The 20,834-nt window shown below is 41.5% G+C and overlaps 2 protein-coding genes across 2 annotated transcripts in view; one reads left to right on the top strand and one right to left on the bottom strand.

Moving 5' to 3' along the window:
- dpf3 (double PHD fingers 3) overlaps nucleotides 1-12,964 on the top strand; it is an 18,179-nt gene extending 5,215 nt beyond the window's left edge. Inside the window, exons 2-12 of the mRNA XM_083899001.1 lie at nucleotides 1,737-1,897; nucleotides 3,374-3,481; nucleotides 6,176-6,309; nucleotides 6,554-6,649; nucleotides 6,809-6,881; nucleotides 7,368-7,409; nucleotides 8,781-8,918; nucleotides 9,007-9,135; nucleotides 12,041-12,153; nucleotides 12,566-12,647; nucleotides 12,827-12,964. Coding sequence (XP_083755127.1) covers nucleotides 1,737-1,897; nucleotides 3,374-3,481; nucleotides 6,176-6,309; nucleotides 6,554-6,649; nucleotides 6,809-6,881; nucleotides 7,368-7,409; nucleotides 8,781-8,918; nucleotides 9,007-9,135; nucleotides 12,041-12,153; nucleotides 12,566-12,647; nucleotides 12,827-12,894 — 1,144 coding nt within the window. The 3' untranslated portion in view covers nucleotides 12,895-12,964. The remainder of the gene's footprint in view (nucleotides 1-1,736; nucleotides 1,898-3,373; nucleotides 3,482-6,175; nucleotides 6,310-6,553; nucleotides 6,650-6,808; nucleotides 6,882-7,367; nucleotides 7,410-8,780; nucleotides 8,919-9,006; nucleotides 9,136-12,040; nucleotides 12,154-12,565; nucleotides 12,648-12,826) is intronic.
- Nucleotides 12,965-16,909: 3,945 nt separating this feature from the next.
- LOC310934730 (protein LEG1 homolog) lies at nucleotides 16,910-19,757 on the bottom strand (the record flags this gene model as incomplete). The annotated part of the gene is made up of 8 exons (XM_083898525.1): nucleotides 16,910-17,061; nucleotides 17,156-17,243; nucleotides 17,352-17,493; nucleotides 18,240-18,358; nucleotides 18,857-18,961; nucleotides 19,091-19,164; nucleotides 19,255-19,341; nucleotides 19,463-19,757. 8 exons carry the CDS (start codon nucleotides 19,755-19,757, stop codon nucleotides 16,910-16,912), a joined length of 1,062 nt encoding a protein of 353 aa, XP_083754651.1.
- Between the last annotated feature and the right edge of the window lie 1,077 nt (nucleotides 19,758-20,834).

The raw sequence follows: 20,834 nt of genomic DNA on the forward strand, positions 1-20,834 counted from the left end.
CTTTACATATCTATGTAGAGAATCCACACAGCACCAGTATTTCAGCTCCGGCAGATAAACTTGGAAGCACATAAACAGAGAGGCAGATCTTATTGCTTTGGGTTTATTCTAGCACTTTTACTGTCTCTCTTTCTTTCTTTTTAACCCCCCTGCCACTTTATGTTCACTTAAATGAGGACAATATCTGGGAAATTTCACACAAGAGACACTATCGTATATTAAGGCAGCTGCTCCTGAAGCTTTGTCACATGCGGTCAAATCTCATTAGATCTATGTTATCTCGACTGTACTCTCTGGATTTCAGCTCCCTAATTAAATATTGAGTTACTCAAGGTGGATATTTCCTCTGTGGCAGAGTTAATGTTGTTGTCACGATCTCAGCAGCAGAAACCTTCTATATTGAGACTGTGGGGTTATTAGTGGCTTACATCCTGGTGTCCCATCTGTTGAGTGGACTTCAGTTCAGGCCTCATCTATCAGTTTGACAGGATGGAGATGTTTAAAACATTTCTTCTCCTCTCATGGCTCATAATTGTTCCCTGTACACGCGGTCCTTACTGCGTCCCACCTGTTTACGCTTTCCTTTTCAGCCTTCCTATTATGTATTCACCATGTCCAGACTTTACACGACAAACTGAGTGAATAAACAAAGACAATTCGAAATGTGTTTCACCAGAGTTACCTTAATCAGGACTGAAGAGGCCTTCTCATTCTTAATTCACAGACTCATCAGCCTCCTCTTTTGGGGTGAGTTAGCGCTGGACTCGAGAGCGGGGCAGGCAGGCAGGTGTCGACAGCAGACAGTTTAACAGTTTATTGATGAATGGGTTAACAGATGAACAATGCAGGAACCGGAGGTGAAGGCCGGAGATCAGATCCAGACGGCGGAGAAGGAAAGCGTCAGTGGCAGGCAGCATGCACGAGGGGAGGAAGTTCTGAGCGCGGGAGTTAACAGAGCAAATAACTAAGCACTAGAGCGCTAAGATATCTTCAAGAGAGCCGTGATGTTTACCACACAAAGGTCTGTAACAAGAAGAGGCTGGAGAACCAGGAAATAAGTAGAGCTGTTTGATGATTGGATTGGGAGCAGGTGTGCTCTCATCACTGGTGAACTGATTGCATGCAGAGATGAACGCAGGAGAGAAAGGAGGAGATGAGGGTGGAGATGAGGGCGGAGCATGACATCCTTAGTCCATGTTATTATCATTAACTTAAAATACTAGCATTTACCACAATTACCACCTCACTGACCTGCTCCACCGCCACAACCCATGCCGTAGCCTCCACTCATCCAACGCAAACCTCCTGTCTACACCACCCAGGACCAAGCACCGAACCTGGGGTTACAGAGCCTTCTCTGTCGCTGCCCCCTCCCTCTGGAACTCTCTCCCCATACAAATCCGTGACTCCAACGACCTCTCAACTTTCAAATCAATGACAAAAATTCACCTTTTTAAAATGGCTTTTAATGTTTAGTTCAGTCTGATGTGTTTTTAGTGTTTTTCTTTTTATTTGATGCTGTTTTTACTGCTTTTATGATGTATTGTAAAGTGTCTTTGAGTACTACAAATAAAATGTATTATTATTATTATTATTATTATTATTATTATTATTATTATTAATAATTATACAGAATGCAGAAACTGGAGCAGCAATGGATCAGTATCTGCTGTAGTATCTCTGCTCCTTCAGGTTGACCTCACTGTTTATCTGCTTCTGTGTCTGTGTGTGTTCAGGCTCGGCGACCAGTTCTATAGGGAGGCCATTGAACACTGTCGCAGCTACAATGCCCGACTCTGTGCCGAGCGCAGCGTGCGCTTACCCTTCCTGGACTCGCAAACCGGCGTGGCACAGAACAACTGCTACATCTGGATGGAGAAGCGCCACCGCCAGCCAGGTGAGAAACACTGCAGGGACGGATGAAGCGATGCAGTAAAACGAAAAAATGAGAGCTCTCCTATGTAATCATAAGAGGTGTTAAAAAAAAGTGTTAATTGAGTAACTGTGTGTATGTGAGGCTGTGTCATATAAAGCACATGAAGCTCATCAGCATGGAGGAATTAAAGGTCCAATGTGTAAAAATGACTGCAGATTGTCAAATAAAGAATTCCTCTGCTCACCACCTCTCTTCCACACGAGCATCAGGGAACTAACGTGACCTTTGCAAACCAGAAAGGATGTAAACACACTTTCACCACTCTCTCCACTCCCTCTCAGTCTGCCATCTTCTCCTTCTTCTTCTTCTTCTTCTTCTTCATTATTTACGGGTTTATGTGGTTGTAGCCTTTTTTCTTCTCCTTAATTTGAGTAAGCTTCCACCTCAAAATGTGACATAAACCATTGTTTTTATTCAGGGAGAATTAATATATATTAATATATCAATATATATGTTGTACACATTTTCCAAAAAATCTGGTATAACAGCTATAGCTTATAGCTAATAGAGCTATAAACAATATCAGATAAAAAGTGCATGTAAACCTAAGATAAGCTACTTACTTTCCATATAAAAACATACATATGGGTCGTCCAATTTCTGCCAGTATACACTCTCTTAAATGTTACCCACTGGACATTTAATGGGCTGTTCTACTCGTGTAATTGGTATTTCCTGGAAAGCAACGTCGATTCCAGGAGGTCACCGCACAATTTCACTAACTAATGTTGACACAGAGTTTACACTCTGCGTATATTATAGATAGTGTGATTTATGAGTTATACGAGTAATTAGTCGTATTTATCCTGAGACTGACGGTCACATCTGGGTCATCTGTGCAGCCAAAGAGAACAATCTGCTCTTTACTGGGAGCTGGACACAAATAGACTGCGCTGCATCTCATATGCAAAGCCCTTCAGGCCACACCCTATACTTTGTGGCAGAGCTTACTAACATTATATGCATGTATTCTGGGTTTATCCCTCCCTCTGCCTTTTTTGTGCTCATGCACACATTAACCTCGCCACCCCCAACCCCATGTTTCCCCCAAGTTAGGGGAGGAATATGATTAGAATACGATTACACACGAGAGGGGAGACGAACTAGAACAAACCTGTTGGCTGACATACTGACGATCATTTAAATTAATCGGGAGCTAAATGGGATGTGGACTGAACGGTTGGGATGTTTTTGTGTTTATGTTTCACAGTTTGTGAATATGTCCACAGCTTGGCTTTGGATCATCAGCCTGACATTGGCACATATTAAGTGTCAGGAAAACAAGTCTAATGTTTGTGTTATTGTGTGTGTGGTTGATTGAATGTGTGTGTGGAGGTGTCTCAGTGCAGGTTTTGTCTTCCTGTGTGCCTGTGTGTCTGCGTGTGTGTGTACATTTACCATTTCGCTCTCTTTCTCTGTGTGTGTGTGTTTACTCAGGCCAGGCAGCAGGACAGATGTATACCTACCCTGCTCGATGCTGGAGAAAGAAGAGGAGACTCCACCCTCCTCTGGATCCCCAGCTCCGCCTGTGCGAGCTGCGACTAGGTAAGACACAAACCCCACACGCAGCCCAGCAGCGCGTTGACTTGCCTATACAGTGAAAAGCCACAGCCACGGCCGTACTGACCATAAAATAATACTGTGAACCCAGTCATTTCTGTGGTGAAGCTGCTGTCCCTTTGATGCACACATGCAGTATACATTTGTATGTGTGCCTTTAGTGTTCTTAGGTGGCATTAATGCTCACTATCTGACCATCTGGCTCTGGTTAGCCCCGTCTCTCTCGCCAGGTCTCCAGGTTCATTTTCTCCCCTGAATCAATGCCTCCTCTCACTGTTCTCTGGCAGCAGACACACACACACACACGACTCTTGCTCCCTGTTACAGCACAGAAGCACCCCAACTGGGCCTCTATAATCATTTATCCATGCGCCATTAGAATGTAAGCGAGTCCAATGAGGTAGAAGTGTGCATGTGCGTGTGTATATGCATGTATACATGCCTGCATACATGTATATGTGTGTTATAGGGGATTTTAGCAAAGGAATGTCCCAGAAACCTGATACAGGGGCGACATATAGTCAGATCTTTGTCTCTGCTTTGCCACACCATTGTTCCCCCCCCCCCCCCCTCGCTGTCTTCCAGATGCAATATAATACTCCACAGCTTTAAGAAAAGGACAGAGTCATTATCGGAGAAAAGGAGAAGAAAGTCACAAGAGCTGCGAACCACCCAGCAACAAAAACGAAGAGAAAGAAAACTAAAGTGATATGCAGTGCAGTTAGCGAGGGCACGAAAAGCCTTTGAAGCCAAGTATAAAAAAAAATTGAAATCTACAGTTTTGTTTTTCTGAGATCCAATTCTCCAGTTTGGCCCAGATATCTATCGTAGCACGACAGAGGAATGTGAGTGCTCCTCTCTCGGGCTTTTTGAAATGCTTTGTGTTTATTTAATGCTTCCTGAGCAGAGAGCCTTTTTTCTGTGTGTGCGTGAAGATATACAAAGGCTCTGTCGCAAAGGTTAGTTTGACAGAGTTGGAAACCCGAACTTCATTCCTTGTTTTCGTAGATTCTTGGCTCTTCCTTTAATGCCACAGCTCAGGTCGAGGGGTCTGTGCCGCAGCAGCCATTTTGCTTTTCTCAGTATAAACTCCCTGTTTAAAACGGGAGTGCATAACTTTTAAGTGCAAACAGGTTATGACTGTGTATGACATAAAACACAAAGTAGAGCCCACGGAAAGTTACAGAAATCCACTGCTCCAAAAACTTTTTTTCATTCAGCAGTTGGACAAGATAAACACTTCCATGCTGCCAGTGTATACACACAAATGCTCCTTCAGTTAGGTCTGATAAGGGCCAGGTCATACTTTCCACATCCACAATTACATCATCCAACCATTTCTGTGTTGTCCACATGGACCCTAACCCACGCACACCTCCACAGCACAACACTTTACACTGCAGCTGGTGTTGCACTCTCGTTTCTGGTCAAAAGAGACAATAACAAAGGACCAAGGCTGAAAAAGAATGTATGGAACCACAGGCATGTACGCACAAGCGGACGTGCGACGTGGCTGTTCACGGGCGAGGCGCATGACCTGCCCCTAATATTTCTTGACAGAGCCTGTTTTCAGACGAAGGATGCAGATGTGTCTGTTCATGCAGGCCAAACACAGGCAGAATAATAACATCAGCAAAGGTTACACACTGCAGCTTTAATTTGATGCGCAAGCAAATGTATGAGGTGAGATGAAACCGAGGCCCGTTTCCTGACATTTCTGGGACGTTTACTTGGGGACGGTGCCAATCCTTTGACATTTAGGGGGGGAAATGATTTAAGCGTACGTGAGTGTGTGCATGTGTGTGTTTGGAATAGCAGGACACTCACGTTCACTCATTCAAAGGAAAATGGTTATTTATTGTAAAATATTTGGTTGTTGTCAGAGAGAAGGAGGCATGTGGTGTGTTGTTGGGAGAAGAAGAGGAAATAAAAGAGGAGACAACATGGCAGAGCAGCTCAATATGAGTCTTACAGCCTCAAATCCCTTCTTCCCTTCTGTAGTTATTGCGGCATTAGTGTTCAAAGACGAGGAAAGATTGCTGTTGCTGAAGCAAGTTCGTCTCCGCAGAAATCAAAAGACGAAGCGAAAAAGAAAGATGAAACAGACTGGAAGAGAGAGTGAAACGTAATCCATGCTTACGAGAGGTGTTATTTTACATCTTTGGTTCATCATTTCCTTTTGCTGCTCTGCACCTGGTGCACCTCATTTATTAGGCCTGCGAGGCTGCCATGTCACTGTTACCGGGGTTCTCTTTCATGTTTCCCATGCTTTGTTGTCCCATCTACACTTGAAACTGGCTTGTTTCTCACCCAGAAGTGAGCTCTTTGAAAGTGATGTGATTTGACATGAAGCTGGTTTTGCAGGTACCTCATTAGAGGAAGTGCATATAAAACATGCAAAAGTGTCGTGTTTCATATGGTCAGCAAACCAACAGACAGAATTGGTAAATATGAATTTGAAATTCTACACGAATACACTCACCTGCCATATCAAATGCCCTTTTTCTCTTAAATCCGCTGGTCAAAACTGCATTTTAAGCCTTATTTCATCTAAACAATTGATTTCATTTATTTATTATTTTTTTTGTCTTCCCCGACATGTTTTGTTTCCAGCATGTACGTGACTTCTTTAAACATTCCAGATAATCCCACTCATTTCAGTGCCATGTCCTCCTCCAGAAGCTGAACTGGCCCCCAAGCGTGAGGTGCCCCAAGGGGAAGCCACAGCCCTGGAGGCCCTACTCAGGAGCGACAATCTGCTGGAGAAAAAAAACAACATCGCTAAGGAGGAGGAGACGTTGCTGGAAATACAGGTAGCGTGTTCGTTACGTGTCAGGCATCACTTAAGGCCTGCTTAGGGCCTCACACATAGAGATTGGCACCCTCAAGTCACATGCCCTGCAGAGGCTTTTGTCTGCAGGTTGCAAAACTTGTGGTTCCGGGACAAGTGTCTGTCCCGGAAGTGTAAACCCAAGCAAGGCCTGCTGTGTTCAGCACTTATAGAAAAACACTGAATAACTCTGGAATCCTTCGCTTTTTTGTGTTCACACTCCGTAGAGAGTACTGGAGGCAGACGAAAATGGAGACGGTTTCCAAGACGACGAAGACTTTGAAATGGACACTCCAAAGAGAAAAAACAGAAACAGAGGCAAAGTGAGTATCAGAGATGAAAGCGCAGATTTTTACACGTGTTCATCAACAAAAAATAACGTGGAAATAATCCACTTAATGAGTAGAGTCTGCAGTGTTTTTGGTTAAATGTCATCAGCACCGGAGGATTAAATATCAGCTGTATGTTGATCTTCCTTTCAGAACAGAGGATCAAGTCGCAGGAGGCCAGATCCTGCTAACACTGAAGATCAGGATAAACCTTACGTCTGTGACAGTAAGAGAAAGAAGAAAGCGTCGTTTACATCACTCATTTGTTTGTGTTGAATCTGTCAAACTGTTGACGCTCAAGATTACGTTCCTCTCAGAGCTGTTGAAAAAGGACATTAATCATATTGTAATTGTCTTTATGATGTGTTGTCAGGACAACTGTCTCCATATACCGGCTCCTCCAGAATGTTCAGAAAACAGAGACAATCTTTCAGACAGGTCATTTTCTCTCATCTTCCAACAATAGCCCTCTTCTCTTCTGTTTCTAAGAGCAACCCTCTGCAGCATGAAGAAAGAGTTTTCTGTTAATCCAGACCTGACTAGCATGCCACTTACGTACTCGGACAAACCCCCAGTAATGGATTGCCATGGGGATGTGGACAGAGATATCCGCGCTGTGACTGAGCCTCAAACCAAATGATCTCTCATTCTCATTTTGTGTCTCGTTTCTGTCTTTCCTTTATTGTTTGCTTTTGTGTCTTCTCTGTTCCAGATAGATACAAACAAAAGCATAACTCAAAAAAGACTGAAGAAGGTATCTGCACCTGTCATCGTGATTGCCTTTAGTTTCCAGGGATTGCCATTTTTGCTTCTGGGCATTTGGTGCAGGAATGGCTGACTGAATACTAATCCTCTGAAGATTTCTAATGCTTTCCCAATGCTTACTGCAAGCGCAGGCCTCCTTTCCTACAGTGCAAGCATTGCATGACACTAACGCTTCTCTGTGTGCTGTAATGACGCTTTAGAAGCGGCTCAGCTAATTTTGGGATGCATGTTTCTTAGTTGACTCTCGAGCTGTGATGTGATCCACAGATGAAGCCATTGTAGAAGCGTTGACACTGTCGAATGGATTTATAGACGAGTAGTTTCACACCCAACGGACTAATATTGAGAGAGAAACAAAACTGTAACACACACCAGACTAACTTCTACAATGGCAACAGCTTCAATGACTGTGACGAAGCCTCGCTTATTCAAAATGAAGTGAGATATTAGACTAGATATAGAGTAATTTTACTTTTAGTGCACAAAATGCTTTATAAATTATATTTACGTAATGAATAATGATGCCATAGTGCAGTAACAACACAATAAACTGTATGAATGTTCCAATACATGTGTTTGTGCCATTCTGTCCCTTTAAAGGTGCATTATGTAATAAATCTAAATCAACTGGCCATAAAATCCTCCTAATATGTCACAGAGACTCAGGAATAATGTTCATATAACAAACTGAACTCACCAACAACAACAGTACAGACAAAATATTTGCATTAAAAAAAATCTTTTGCAGACTGCAAATCATGTTTATGTTTTGAAATCATGTTTTGGCATGTGGCGCCACCTACTGCCGTCTACCAGTAATTGCAGTCAGTAGATTCTCAGCTAGTATGCCAGTTATGTCAGAAAACGAAACCTAAAAGACCTCGGTATTTTAAATTTGAATGTAACCGTTTTTGGCCACATTCTTACATATGGCACCTTTAATTATTTTCAGTATGTTATTTTCTTTCCAGATCTCCCTGTATTTTACACTTCTACTAAACAGCAAAGAAAACTAAGCCAAAGACAATTGTATTCAGTGTGTATTCTGTTCAGGTTTTGATCATGTCTTTTTCCATACGAACCCTTTCATGAGAATACGTTGACCTATTTGACTGTAACTATAGTTCTATTTAAAGGTCTTTTATTATATCATGAAATACTTTTATTTTGATTTGTGCAGTGTGCTAATGCTGACAGTGAGTTCAAATACACCTGCATTTTTTTTCCACCAAATCTGTTTTTCGTTAGCCAGTGTTGAAAGCTGATTCTGAGCAGATTTTTTTTTATAGTTCAACGTACTGTACTCTTGAAAAGACTTTACATATTTCTAACAGAGCTGTGTGTGATATTGTATTTTTAGTCTGTGGAAAGCGCTACAAGAACCGGCCTGGCCTGAGCTACCACTACACCCACACTCACCTGGCAGAGGAAGAGGGCGAGGAGGAGAAAGAAGCAGAGATGACCCCGTCTCCTCCTATGAGCGTGGACAACCACAAACGTAAGAGGCTAATTAGAGCCACGCACTTTCAAATGGCCTCACGCTGACGGCAATGCCTTCAAGTATGTAAGTCTGTGTTTACCGACAGCTCAGAAGGGTCCGGATGGTTCCATCATCCCAAACGACTACTGTGACTTCTGCCTGGGCGACCAGGACTCTAACAGGAAGACGGGTCAGGCTGAGGAGCTGGTGTCCTGCTCTGACTGTGGACGCTCTGGTGAGTCCTCAACCAATCATCCCCGATACATATATTTTATTTATGGAAACACAAATTGCATTTTACTTGAATGAAATAAATAAAGGGTTTTACAAGTTAGTTGTCTGCAGGATTGATACTTTAAAGGTGCATTATGTAATAAATCTAAAGCAACTGGCCATAAAATGATCCTAATATGTCACAGAGACTCATGAATAATGTTCATATAACAAACTGAACTCACCAACAACAACAGTACAGACAAAATATTTGCATTAAAAAAAATATTTTGCAGACTGCAAATCATGTTTTGGCATGTGGCGCCACCTACCGCCGTCTACCAATCATTGCAGTCAGTAGAGTCTCAGCTGTCGAGCAACCACGGGTTGCCAGTTACTTAAGAAAACGAAAACCTAAAAAACCTTGGTATTTTGAATTTGAATGTAGTAACCTTTTTTGGCCACATTCTTACATATGGCACCTTTAATTTATGTCAGTTACGCATCTCAGTTTTGTTTTTGCTTCACTTCCCTTTGATCCAGTCTTGTTCTTGTTTATTTCTTGCTTTCTTGCAGTGTTTATCTTTGTTACACGCACTATGCCGTCATCACAAAGTCTATAGCGAGGCCACTAAACGATAGAAATCAGTCCACTTTGCCAAAATACAGCCTCGCAGCAATAGCTGTTACAAGTCATCTTTGTTCAAACCAGCTTTTGTCTTAAGATGACATTGATTTCATTCAGTTCAATGTTGTGCAGTCACTTGAATTTTCAGTGGGTTATCAATGAGCCATGTAGACCACAATAACCGAGAGAGCCAATTCCTGCAATTATTTAATTTCAGATCATATTGATTCTTTAGCTCCTCTGCTTGCTTCCATTCTGCACGTTTCTCCATATCAACCTTGTCCATCAGTGAGATCTTCTGCTTTTTGATGTCACTCTTTTTGTTGCTGAGTTTTCATGCTTCATTACACGATTGGCTGCAATGTTTTGTTCCTTCCCCACCCTTTTTTTTTTCTTCGAATAGTCAACATCTGCTGGATATCTAAAAAAAAAACAATAAACTTTCTGGAGTCAGCTCAACCACGACTAAGATACTCACCTCAGCGAGTGAGAAGTTAGCGTGTGTGTGTGAGTGTGTGTGTGGCCCTTGTCTGTTTTGCTCTGACGCTGATGTTTTCATGGTAGCTGGAAGAGGAGGAGTGAAGAAGGATGGGAGAAAGATGAGTGCTCTAGAAGAGTTGTTCGGCAACGCGTCAGACAGCGAGGCCTCCACATTTCATGGCTTTGAAGAAGCAGAGCTGGAAGACATTCTGTTATCACATCATGATGATGATGATGATGATGCTGATGTGGCTCACAGCTGATATCAGGACAGTGTGACTAGATGGACCGAAATTTATTTTCTCATTAAATATTTTTTTGAAGGACTCAAATCCTGGACTACCGTGGCTCACCTTGAAGACACATCGACCCGGATTTTGTTCATGAAAAAGCAGGCTGCTTCTTGAAAACGTCGTCTCATATGGATACAACGGCTTTTTTCCCCAAAAACCATTCTCAGATGGATATTACTGTAAAGGCATTTTCCATTTTTCATATAAAACAAACCCACACACTTCAGACCTTGCTGTCATCAGATAGATAAAAGATAAATATCAAGCATGTTGGACAAGAGGAAAGTGAGTCAGGCCGATAATGTGGAAGGGAGAGGTTTGAACGTGGATTTTTGAGTCACTTCATTGGCTAAAGAGGACAGATAGCCAAGAGGTAAGAGCCAATCAGCAATTTTCTCTTTCTTTGAGGACATTTTTTTCTTATGCTAGTAAATGCTGAGTGGAAATACAATAATTATTATTTTCTTCCCAACTGTAATCCCCCATGAGGCAGGCAGCATCTTAAACATCTCTGTAGGGCTGCACCGATTAATTAACTGATTATTTATCAATTATTAAATGAATCGCCAACTATAGTCGTGTTCTTTTAAATGATTAAAACAAGTTCTCTGATTTTTCATCCTCTTGAAGTTAATATTTTCTGGTTTCCTGCTTTAAATTCTACTCACATTTGTCTTTAGTCACATGCTGATTGGGGAATACTCAGTACGTGCTGCTGCTTTCCCAGTCTAGATATAAATCATTTCATCCTTAATTATGGTTGATTCATGGCTCATTGATACCTGGGGTGGCTGAGATAACTGTTATCATTGGATGCTGACAATATTGTGAGGCAAATGCCGTTCTTAAAGTATTTTTATTTTTATTTTATGGAGGAAATGATATACTACCGCACACACCCACATTAAGCTTTTCCTCACATACATAATCACTTGTCTTTCGTTTTTTCTGGATTGCTCTGGATGCTAAATGTTAAACAGCTGTGAGAACCTTCAGTGTAAATCACAGACAGACTTGTTGTTATTAGACTGAGGGCTCCCTGTTCTTTCTCCATGTGTGTACGTGGGTTTTCTCCAGGTTCTCCAGTTTCCTCCCACATTCAGAATACATGCCGAGGTTAATTAGACACTTAAAATTGACTGTAGGTGTGAATGTGAGAGTGAATGCTTAATGGTGGCCCTGCAATGGACTGGCGACCTGTCCGGGGTGTGTCCTGTGTCAGCTGGGATTGACGTCAGCCCACCATGACCCACATGGAGGAGGATAAAGCAGTAGAAAATGAGTGAATGAGTGGATAAAATGAAACATATTGTATTGACTAATCCCTGTCTTAATTCTTATTCTAACAGTATTCTAATGTTTCATTTTATAACAAAGTCATGAAAGCCTGAAGCAAACACGGGGGCAAATAGATCCAGCAGTAGATTTGTATCAGTCAATTCAGAGCCTCCATCACACGTCTATTAACTGTTCTGACTCTGCTTTGCTATCCACTCCTCCCTTCCCTCATTCTCCTCTTTTCGTAGGTCACCCTACGTGCCTGCAGTTCACGGACAACATGATGCAGGCGGTGAGGACGTACCAGTGGCAGTGCATCGAGTGCAAGTCCTGCAGCCTGTGCGGAACCTCCGAGAATGATGTATGTATCCTGTAACAGAGGGAAGTTGGAGGCTCGAATGAATGGGCACATGTTATTACAAGATTTCCCTTTTGTATTTTTCTTTGAGGTGCATTGAATTTGATACGTTTTCTTTTAATACCGCGACCTTTCCCACCGCCGGTCTTCAGCCTGTCATTGGCAGTACCACACTGTTTTTTAATGCCAGGCTGAGGTGAAAAGGTTTTATTTTTCATTAGGAAATAAAATATTTAATATATTCCTTGTTGAATAAAAGCTGTATTGTCATTTATTATTAACCCGAAAACGGCAGCCATGTCAGCCTTTTGTCTTGCGGATTTTTACATAAAAATAGAACAGATTGATCTACAGAGCGATTTATTTTTCTGTGCACATTTCATACCGTATTTACCTACGTTTGGTGCTTGTGCAGGACCAGCTGCTGTTCTGTGATGACTGTGACAGAGGATACCACATGTACTGCCTGAAGCCGCCGATGACCCAGCCTCCAGAAGGTACAGCCGCCAAGAGCCATTCTCATAGTTGTTATTGTTACATCAGTGAATGACTACTATATGAACTGTACGTTTTAGAAGGGCCACAAGCAAAAAGACTATATATGGAAAAGAGCAAGGACAATGAGGATTTCAGCCTTCCTCTGATTCTCTCTCTCTCTCTCTGTGTGTCCTCACAGGGAGCTGGAGCTGTCACCTGTGTCTGGACCATTTAAAGGACAAGGCCTCAGCTCATGGAGAAGCGTAATGACGTCCTGGATACACACACATACACAACATATATTTGTACATATACATGCAATTGACACATATGAGCAAAAGCTTTATCTCACAGAGAATTAGACACACACTCGGATTAAAACACATCTCTCTCTCTCCCTGACACACACACATACACATACACATACACATACACACACTTCAGTGCATTAGCAGGCTCAGGGCAGTTTCCTGTGTGAGGCGCATAAATCCTCTACCTCTCATGGCCGAACAACACTCCAGATGCAAACGCCATCAACATGCAATCTCAACCAGAAATCCAGCTTAGAGCAGGTCGGCCATTCAGTCACTTCTCTACCTCACCGCTCAGCAGATGGCAGGGATCCAAAATGGCAGGATTGAAAAAAAAAAAAAAAGTAAATTCTGTTCTGTATAGTATGTGTACACTGTTGAAACTCAGTGTGTTTTTGGCTTATAGAGAAGAACTGGAAATGCAAATAAGAATTTAATTCCAGATCACAGTCTACTCTTTTATACTAGACCACATTAAGTTACACCAGTTACCTGCTTTAACGTGGTGTGCATTTGTTTTAAACCGAGCATCTGGATGTTTTCCTCCTGATTTGAATTATTTTGAGTGCGATTTGGAGCATGCTGCCGTCTGCTGAGGCGGTTTCACTCGGTGTTCCAACTCTACAGTAGGGGAACCTGAGTGGGTTTGACTGATGTTTGTTTAAATTTCTCCCTCCAGTCTCTTACTACCAGTCTCTTCTGTTTAAACTTTCCAGTGACATTCCTTATTTCATTTCTGGACAGACTCAATGTTAGATTTGTCACCGTACACAGTATTTGTCAAGCTTTGGTTAAATTTATATCCAATGCTAAGAGGAAATGGGGGCATAAAAAAGCCTTGACTGTAATTCCCTTTTAGAGCATGTTGACATTTAAATCCGTGTCTGTTTTCTGTACTCATATGCAGTTACTGGGTCACCATTTTAACATATCTTTAAATAGGATGAAACATCTATTTATGCTTTGTCTGTAATGGTCAATTATTACTGTCACGGAGATCTTTATTACTGTAAATCAGTGGGTCCCAGACCTTAACTGTCATGTACCCTGTGGATACCAAGCAGCTCACTGGCTCTTCATCTAACCCATTTATGTAAAAATGGACACAGTCCTCTGTTTTCAGAACAAAATCCTGTTGTGAAGGACAAGTGCCATGGCAGGTATTGATACGTCACCAGGCACCCATTGGATGATACGGCAATCACACTGGTTTCTACACACATGTGCCATACTTTATCATCTATTGTCCTCTAAATGGGAACATTATTTACACTCTTAGAAATAAGGGTTCCAAAAGGGTACTTCTACAAGGTCCTGAGGTTCTACCTGGAACCATTTGCTTCTGAAAAACCATTTCCCGAAGAAAAGGTTCTTGGTAACACTAAAGGTTCCAGTAAGAACCATTTTGATCCAGAGAACCCTTTAAAACCCCTTTCCTGAATAAAGGGTTTTAAAAGGGTTCTTGGTGGAACTTTTATAAAGTGGTTCTAGCTGGAGCCAAAAAGGGTTCTCCTATGAGGACAAGCCAAAGAACCTTATATGGTTCTACTTAGCACTTTTCTTTCTAAGAGTGTACTTCATCCTCTACAAGACCCGAAACTGTTAATTGAGACCATGAAGCTGCCCCTGGTGGCTATTTAATACATTGTTACTTCCAGGTTGGCCTCATCTGGCAACTCAGAAGGCCACGTTCACTTTATGGTATACTGTACGACTCCACCACATCCAAACATGCAGATAAGTAGCATTTTTCGAGTTGAAACTAACAACAACAAGAGCGTCATTCATGGAATTACTACAATGCGTAGTATTTAACCCTTTGATCAGCTCTACCCTGCCTCAGTGACTGTTACTGAACCTGGAGTTTATTTTCAGCCGATTGATTTTAAACAAGAGCGCTGTCACAAGGTTGAATGGCTATGTAATGTACTAAATGTGGCTCAGAAGAAGCTACAGTTACAGGCAGTATCAGGCAGATGTCAATGAAACTCGATCCAGTCCCGATCAGGGATGTCTCGAACCCGTAACCTCACATAATGTTTCTTGGAAAGGTGGACGTATGGATTACAACCCCGTGGTTCGGGAACCGCTGCTGCCAGGTAACCAGTGCAGCATTTGTATCATCGAGTATTACTGTGTTAAACAGTAACTGTCTGTGTCCAAAGTGTACAGTATTTACTGGTGTGTCTGGAAGCTGGCACAGTGTATGTGACAACTGTAATTTATGTAGTCATAATCAGATTTATTCTGGATATTCTGCATTTGTTTTGTCATACGAGTAAGTGGTTTTGCTGGTAGTTAAATGTTTGAAATTCCATCAATGCAATTTTTTTTATTATTATTTTTTCGTAGTTTGCAAACATATTGGCAGCACGTTTGGTAACGAACCTCCTTAAAATACAAGCCTTGACAGGACAACGCATTCTGTATTTGTGTTTTGTTGTCGTACGTTTGTATTTGACATCGCTTTTCCACCGACAATCATGAGCTAGCATAGATTTACGATGTTGATAATGTTTAGAGGGTTTTTGTTTTGTGCTTTTTCATGCCGGGTGTAACGAACTCTTTGTGTCTTCCTTTTGAAAATGTCTTGGATGTCATTCTGATTTGATACCGTCACCTAGGGTGATACACGTTGTACGTTGTGTTTTGTTAAAGTAAATGTTAAAAGTTTTTTTTGTTGAAATAAAAATATTTCCAAAATTTGCTGTCATCTATGAACTGGAGGATTCCCATTCTCTACAATAGGTGTTGATCGTTTATATGGTCTCTGGTTAAAATGGATAGATGTGAAAGGACAGATCAGATCAGCCATGATTCCCTTTCATTTTCTCCAGTGTCATTGCTGTCATTCCTTCTGCCTGGCAACATCTTTTGCACATGGACACTTTTAGTCCATTAAAGGCCACAGATTAAAATGCATTTGACCGTCTTTTCCATTATTTATCTATGTCATGCTGCTCTGATCATTCAATGTTTTTTTTCAAATATTTCAAATATTTGTTCCACACTGAATGACAAGATGTAAATAAGCCGGGGTTGTAGTTTCGTCACATCACCACTAGGGGGCACTGTTGGAATGAATTGGAGCTCCAGGAAATGTTGTGATTTATAGACGAAAACAGTTTTTATCAATAAAATAAACATTTCATAAAAATTTTATGCACTTAGAGTGTTATGTAATCTACAACATGCATCAAGTTTCATAATTATTGAAGCCACAGAACAAAGATAATTAAATAAATTAGATAAATAAACCTTCCACCACTGCACCCATAAGCTTCTGTTGATCTTTTATACTTATAGTTAAGTACAATATTCACTGAGAACCAAGTACTGCATTTCGTTTTTTAATGGCCGGAATGGCTATTAAAGTTTCCTTGCATCCTTGAATTATTTTGTGTGGAATTTAAATGTGAAAACAGTCATAAATGTGTTATCATCAACACTAACAGGACCATTTTCATCTGAAATGCAAATATAAACTATCCAGAAAGCAATAGTACCTTGAATTGTCTTTATCTGCCCCCATACACTGATATAGTACATGTATTTGAATTGACTGCAGTTTCGTGTCAGCATTATGAGGTTTTAACCCTTAATCTGAAGGCACAAACAAGAGTTTTGTTTGAACTGTGTTTACAGAGTTTATTAATGAAAATGAAACGTGAAAATGAAGAGTTTGCCAACAAGACATATTCACAAGATAATGACGAGAACATGTAAAATACACTGAGGATCAAATGGAGCTATAGCCTCCACATAATGACATTACTTCCAGAACATACTGTACTTGAATCATTAAGATCAAAATAGCAGTTTTAGTGTATGTCATATAGTGAAATGTTTCTATTGAATTATAGGCTATTATTCACTGTAAGAAAACACATCAAGTAAAATGTGTTATAGCATGCCTTAAACCTTTCATAATACTGGAGTGGTCTCTGTAAAAATGTGTTTGTGTGCTAGTTTCAGCAGCCCGTTACCATTCCAGAGACGACGGACACAAAAGAGCCTGTGGCATATGCGGGGTTCAGTAGAAGCTGCTCCAGCATGTCCCTGCCTTTCTCTCGTTTTTCTACTGAACACATGGATTTTTTCCACGTACTCACCAGCGTCCCACCTGCAAGAAGACAAAATCACGGTCATCAGCAAAAGACACCAACTCAATTTGAAAAGAAAACACTGACGTAATTTGATTTGTGTGACTTCCCCACCAAGAAAACGGTTGATGCTTTGCATCCAGGAGAAGGTGGACAGTGTGTGCCTCTCCTCCTGACTCAGATCAGCGAAGTCGTCATTCTCCTAGACATACAGGTTATGATAAAGAAATTAGAAGGGCCCACATGTATGAGCTGTAAATATGTGGTAAAATACATTCAGAAATGAATGGATGAAAATGCAAGCATGTACCTGAAGCACTCGACCCGGCAGAGGGCTAATGAAAGGCACGGTTTTTGCGATATTGGTATGGAAATGCACTGCCGCTACGTACTCTGCCGAGTTCAGCCAGCTGGTGAAAAACGACTGCTCTGTGGAGGAGTAGAAGCTCTTCCTGAATGAGAGGAGAAGACAGGAGGGAGATCAAGTTTTATCAACATATAAACTTTATATTTACAATACATCAGGGCGGGTCTTCTCTGCATTGGCTGCCACGTTGGACCACCAACTCAACACCTTGTGAGTTTTGGATAGCATAGGTTCTCCTACACAAAAGTGCTAAGTTGAACCATATAAGGTTCCACCTGGAACCCTTTTGGAGGGTTCCACCAAGAACCCTTTTAAAACCCTTTATTCAGGAAAGGGGTTTTAAAGGGTTCTCTGGATCAACATGGTTCTTACTGGAACCTTTAGTGTTACCAAGAACCCTTGAAAAACCCTTTCTTCAGGAAAGGGGTTTTCCAGAAGCAAATGGTTCCAGGTAGAATCTCAGCCCTTGTAGAAGAACCCTTTTGGAACCCTTATTTCTCAGAGTGTACATACTTAGAAGGGATGGGTGAGGTGAGAGATGTTCAGCTACATCACACAACTTCACCAACAGAAGTTACTGAATTCTATACACTGTGCCTTTAATGAAATAAGACGTACAAGGACAGAGCTTTTTGCTTTCTTGCTCAAATCCATTGGGATTCAACATGGTATCTAAGGAGTTTTTAGAGAGATTTTGTGCCAAAACTTAATATGATGAACTAACTGGCTGCTTGCTTCTAGACTGCCAACGTGAAGATGCTCGGGATGGTATGAATTAAAGTGGAGACATCCACACAAATGAAATGGTATTTAAGGTTACACGAGTGTTACCTGGCGTCGCAAACTGAAGAGGAATGAGTTGAAGACAGCTGAGCAGCCCAGTAGAGACCAAGGAGAGAATCTTTCTTCTCAGAATCAGGCAGAGGAGACTCATTTGCACCCTTGAGAGCCTTTAAAAACAAAGACACACACACACAGGAGTTCCTCCATAAAGATTCAGGATACAGAGGCACAAACAGAAGCAGCAGAAACTGAGACACTGTGATTGTCAGAGCCTCCCTGATGCCCGTTCTTTTGGCTTGTACCATATCTGTAAATCTGTGTCACAGTGACATCACTGCCCAGCAGTGAACAGTTCATTCACTTTTGCCCCAGTTGTCATTTATGATTGATCTATCTGTTTGTCTTGGATTAAATATTAAAGCAGAAGCTTATTTTTAGATTAGTACAGAGATGTGCATTGAACTGAATTGATTTTCGGGTTGTGGGGAAATAGAACTCTGAGATTACAGGACACACAATCTCAGACCATGTCTGCTTTGTTGATGGATTGAAAACTGCTATAAGTTTTGCATTTGCAATGCAGATTTCTATTATTTTGCTATGTTGTTTTGTATGGATTAACCATTATGAGTCAAACCCACAAAAGAGTATTGCACATACTGCACCTGGAAAAAGGCATCCCACTTAGACATGACATCAGGAAAGCGAGTGACACAGTCAGCGTAGGTGGTGCAATAGTCCTCAACACCTTCAGGCACCTGCATCTGCACCTGATAACGATCACAGTTACAGTATCAGCATCAGTCGTATTATTGTCAAATCTATAACTGTTCATATTCATGTGTCAGCATAGTAGTTGTAGTTATTCTAGTTTTTCACTTAGCTCATTGTACAAGTACCTGCAGATTAGGGCCCATGAAGCCTTGCTGCGCAGCAGAAAGGAAGGGCAGTACTGAGGACAAGTAGTTCACACCTGGAGATGGAAATTTAAGAGTTTATTCAAGACTGCACACACACACACTTACCCTCACAAAATAATTCAATCTGTGTGTGTCATACTTACATCCCCACCAGCTATTAGTAGAAATGCACATGGTGTCTCCCGTTTGCATGCCACAGGTTGTAGCACCTGTTGGATCTGCGAGACGCCCTGCAGGAGTAACACATTTGACATTACACCGTCAATTTGACAGCTGGTGTTATGATTTCAGGTAATAAGCATTTTCAGGCACAGACATTTGTCTTCAGGATATAATAATTTTTTACCCTACCTGAAGTTACCATCCACGCAAGCTGCAGTGGGAGTCCCCAAAGAGGACTGTCTGTAGATTCCGTCCCCATGGATCCCATGTATGAGTCTGTGGCAGCGATCATCAGCCGGTAAAGACTCATACGGTGAAGGTAGTGCCAAGGATCGGGGGTCAGAACGTCATTCTGTGAGGGCAGGTCACTCATCTGGTCGGTCGTGTGAGACCACAGGACGGGCAGGCCATTTTCTACAACTACAGCAGAGCTGCTGAGAGACACGGCACAGGCCACGAGGACACCGAGGGCGGCCAGGTACATGATCGATGAGCTGTCAGGGCGCAGAGCAGAGCGATGCCAGGGAGTCAAGAGCTTGTACTCAGGGCTGAGGGTTGTTACATACCTTCAGGGTTTATATACTCTCTCCAGAGTTCAGCACCTCGCACCCCTGCAAACAAGCAAACACAGAGCCACATGACATGTCGTTCACTGGACCCTCACAGAAAGATAAGATAGGTAGGTTCATGATGAAATGAAAGGATTCAATCATTCAAACACCATCAACCCAGTCTGATCTTTGGTCTACTGGTTGTAAAATGGAGGAGATGCAGGTTTAACCTCGTTCAGTTTGAGACAGGATATATTTATATATATATATATATATATATATATATATATATATACAGGATGAGTGGGAAGATGATAAGAAACCAAAAAGCTTTCTGAATTATCCATAATAATAATCAAGATTTTGTAATGAATATGTTTATCTGATATTTTCTGTTTTATAACAAAGAGGTGCGCTGCTCATGTTATACTTTGAACTGATTACAATCTAGAGAAATCACGCTCACATCAACCTCATGAGCGGACAGAGTTGAAGCCATGTTGTTGTTCATGTGACTTTTTCTAACTGTCTCCAAGACAAGTGCTGCATTTTGAGCAAACTAAGATAACACGTTTTGTTCTTCTTTTAACTCACTGCAGAATCCAGGTAGGTTGAAAGCTTAAAAGCAAGTCTCAATTCATCATGTTACATGTGACTTATGTCACATGTAACATGCATTGACAGAACAAAAGGTCAACTGATGTGACCCCTGCGAGTGAGCTGACCTTTTTATCGGGGCTACTGTATTGGTTTTGAAAATTGTTTGACAGACTGTACTACACCGGCTGTTGTCTAAAGGCAGATGCCTCAGGATCTGTCTCAGAAGTTTGTACATGTGAACAAACACCGGAGCTCCTCTGTGTAGTTAAACCATGTGGACCCTGATGCATCCTGCTGAGTGGACACACACACACCACCACAGACACACAACAACACACCAAGGTTTTCATAGCTCTGGATTTTTCATTAGTTTAAAATGACTTAGTCTTAATTAGTTTTTAGAGAGGGTT

This window comes from Microchirus variegatus (assembly GCF_963457635.1).
Source record: "Microchirus variegatus genome assembly, chromosome: 12".
NCBI classification, from domain to species: domain Eukaryota; kingdom Metazoa; phylum Chordata; class Actinopteri; order Pleuronectiformes; family Soleidae; genus Microchirus; species Microchirus variegatus.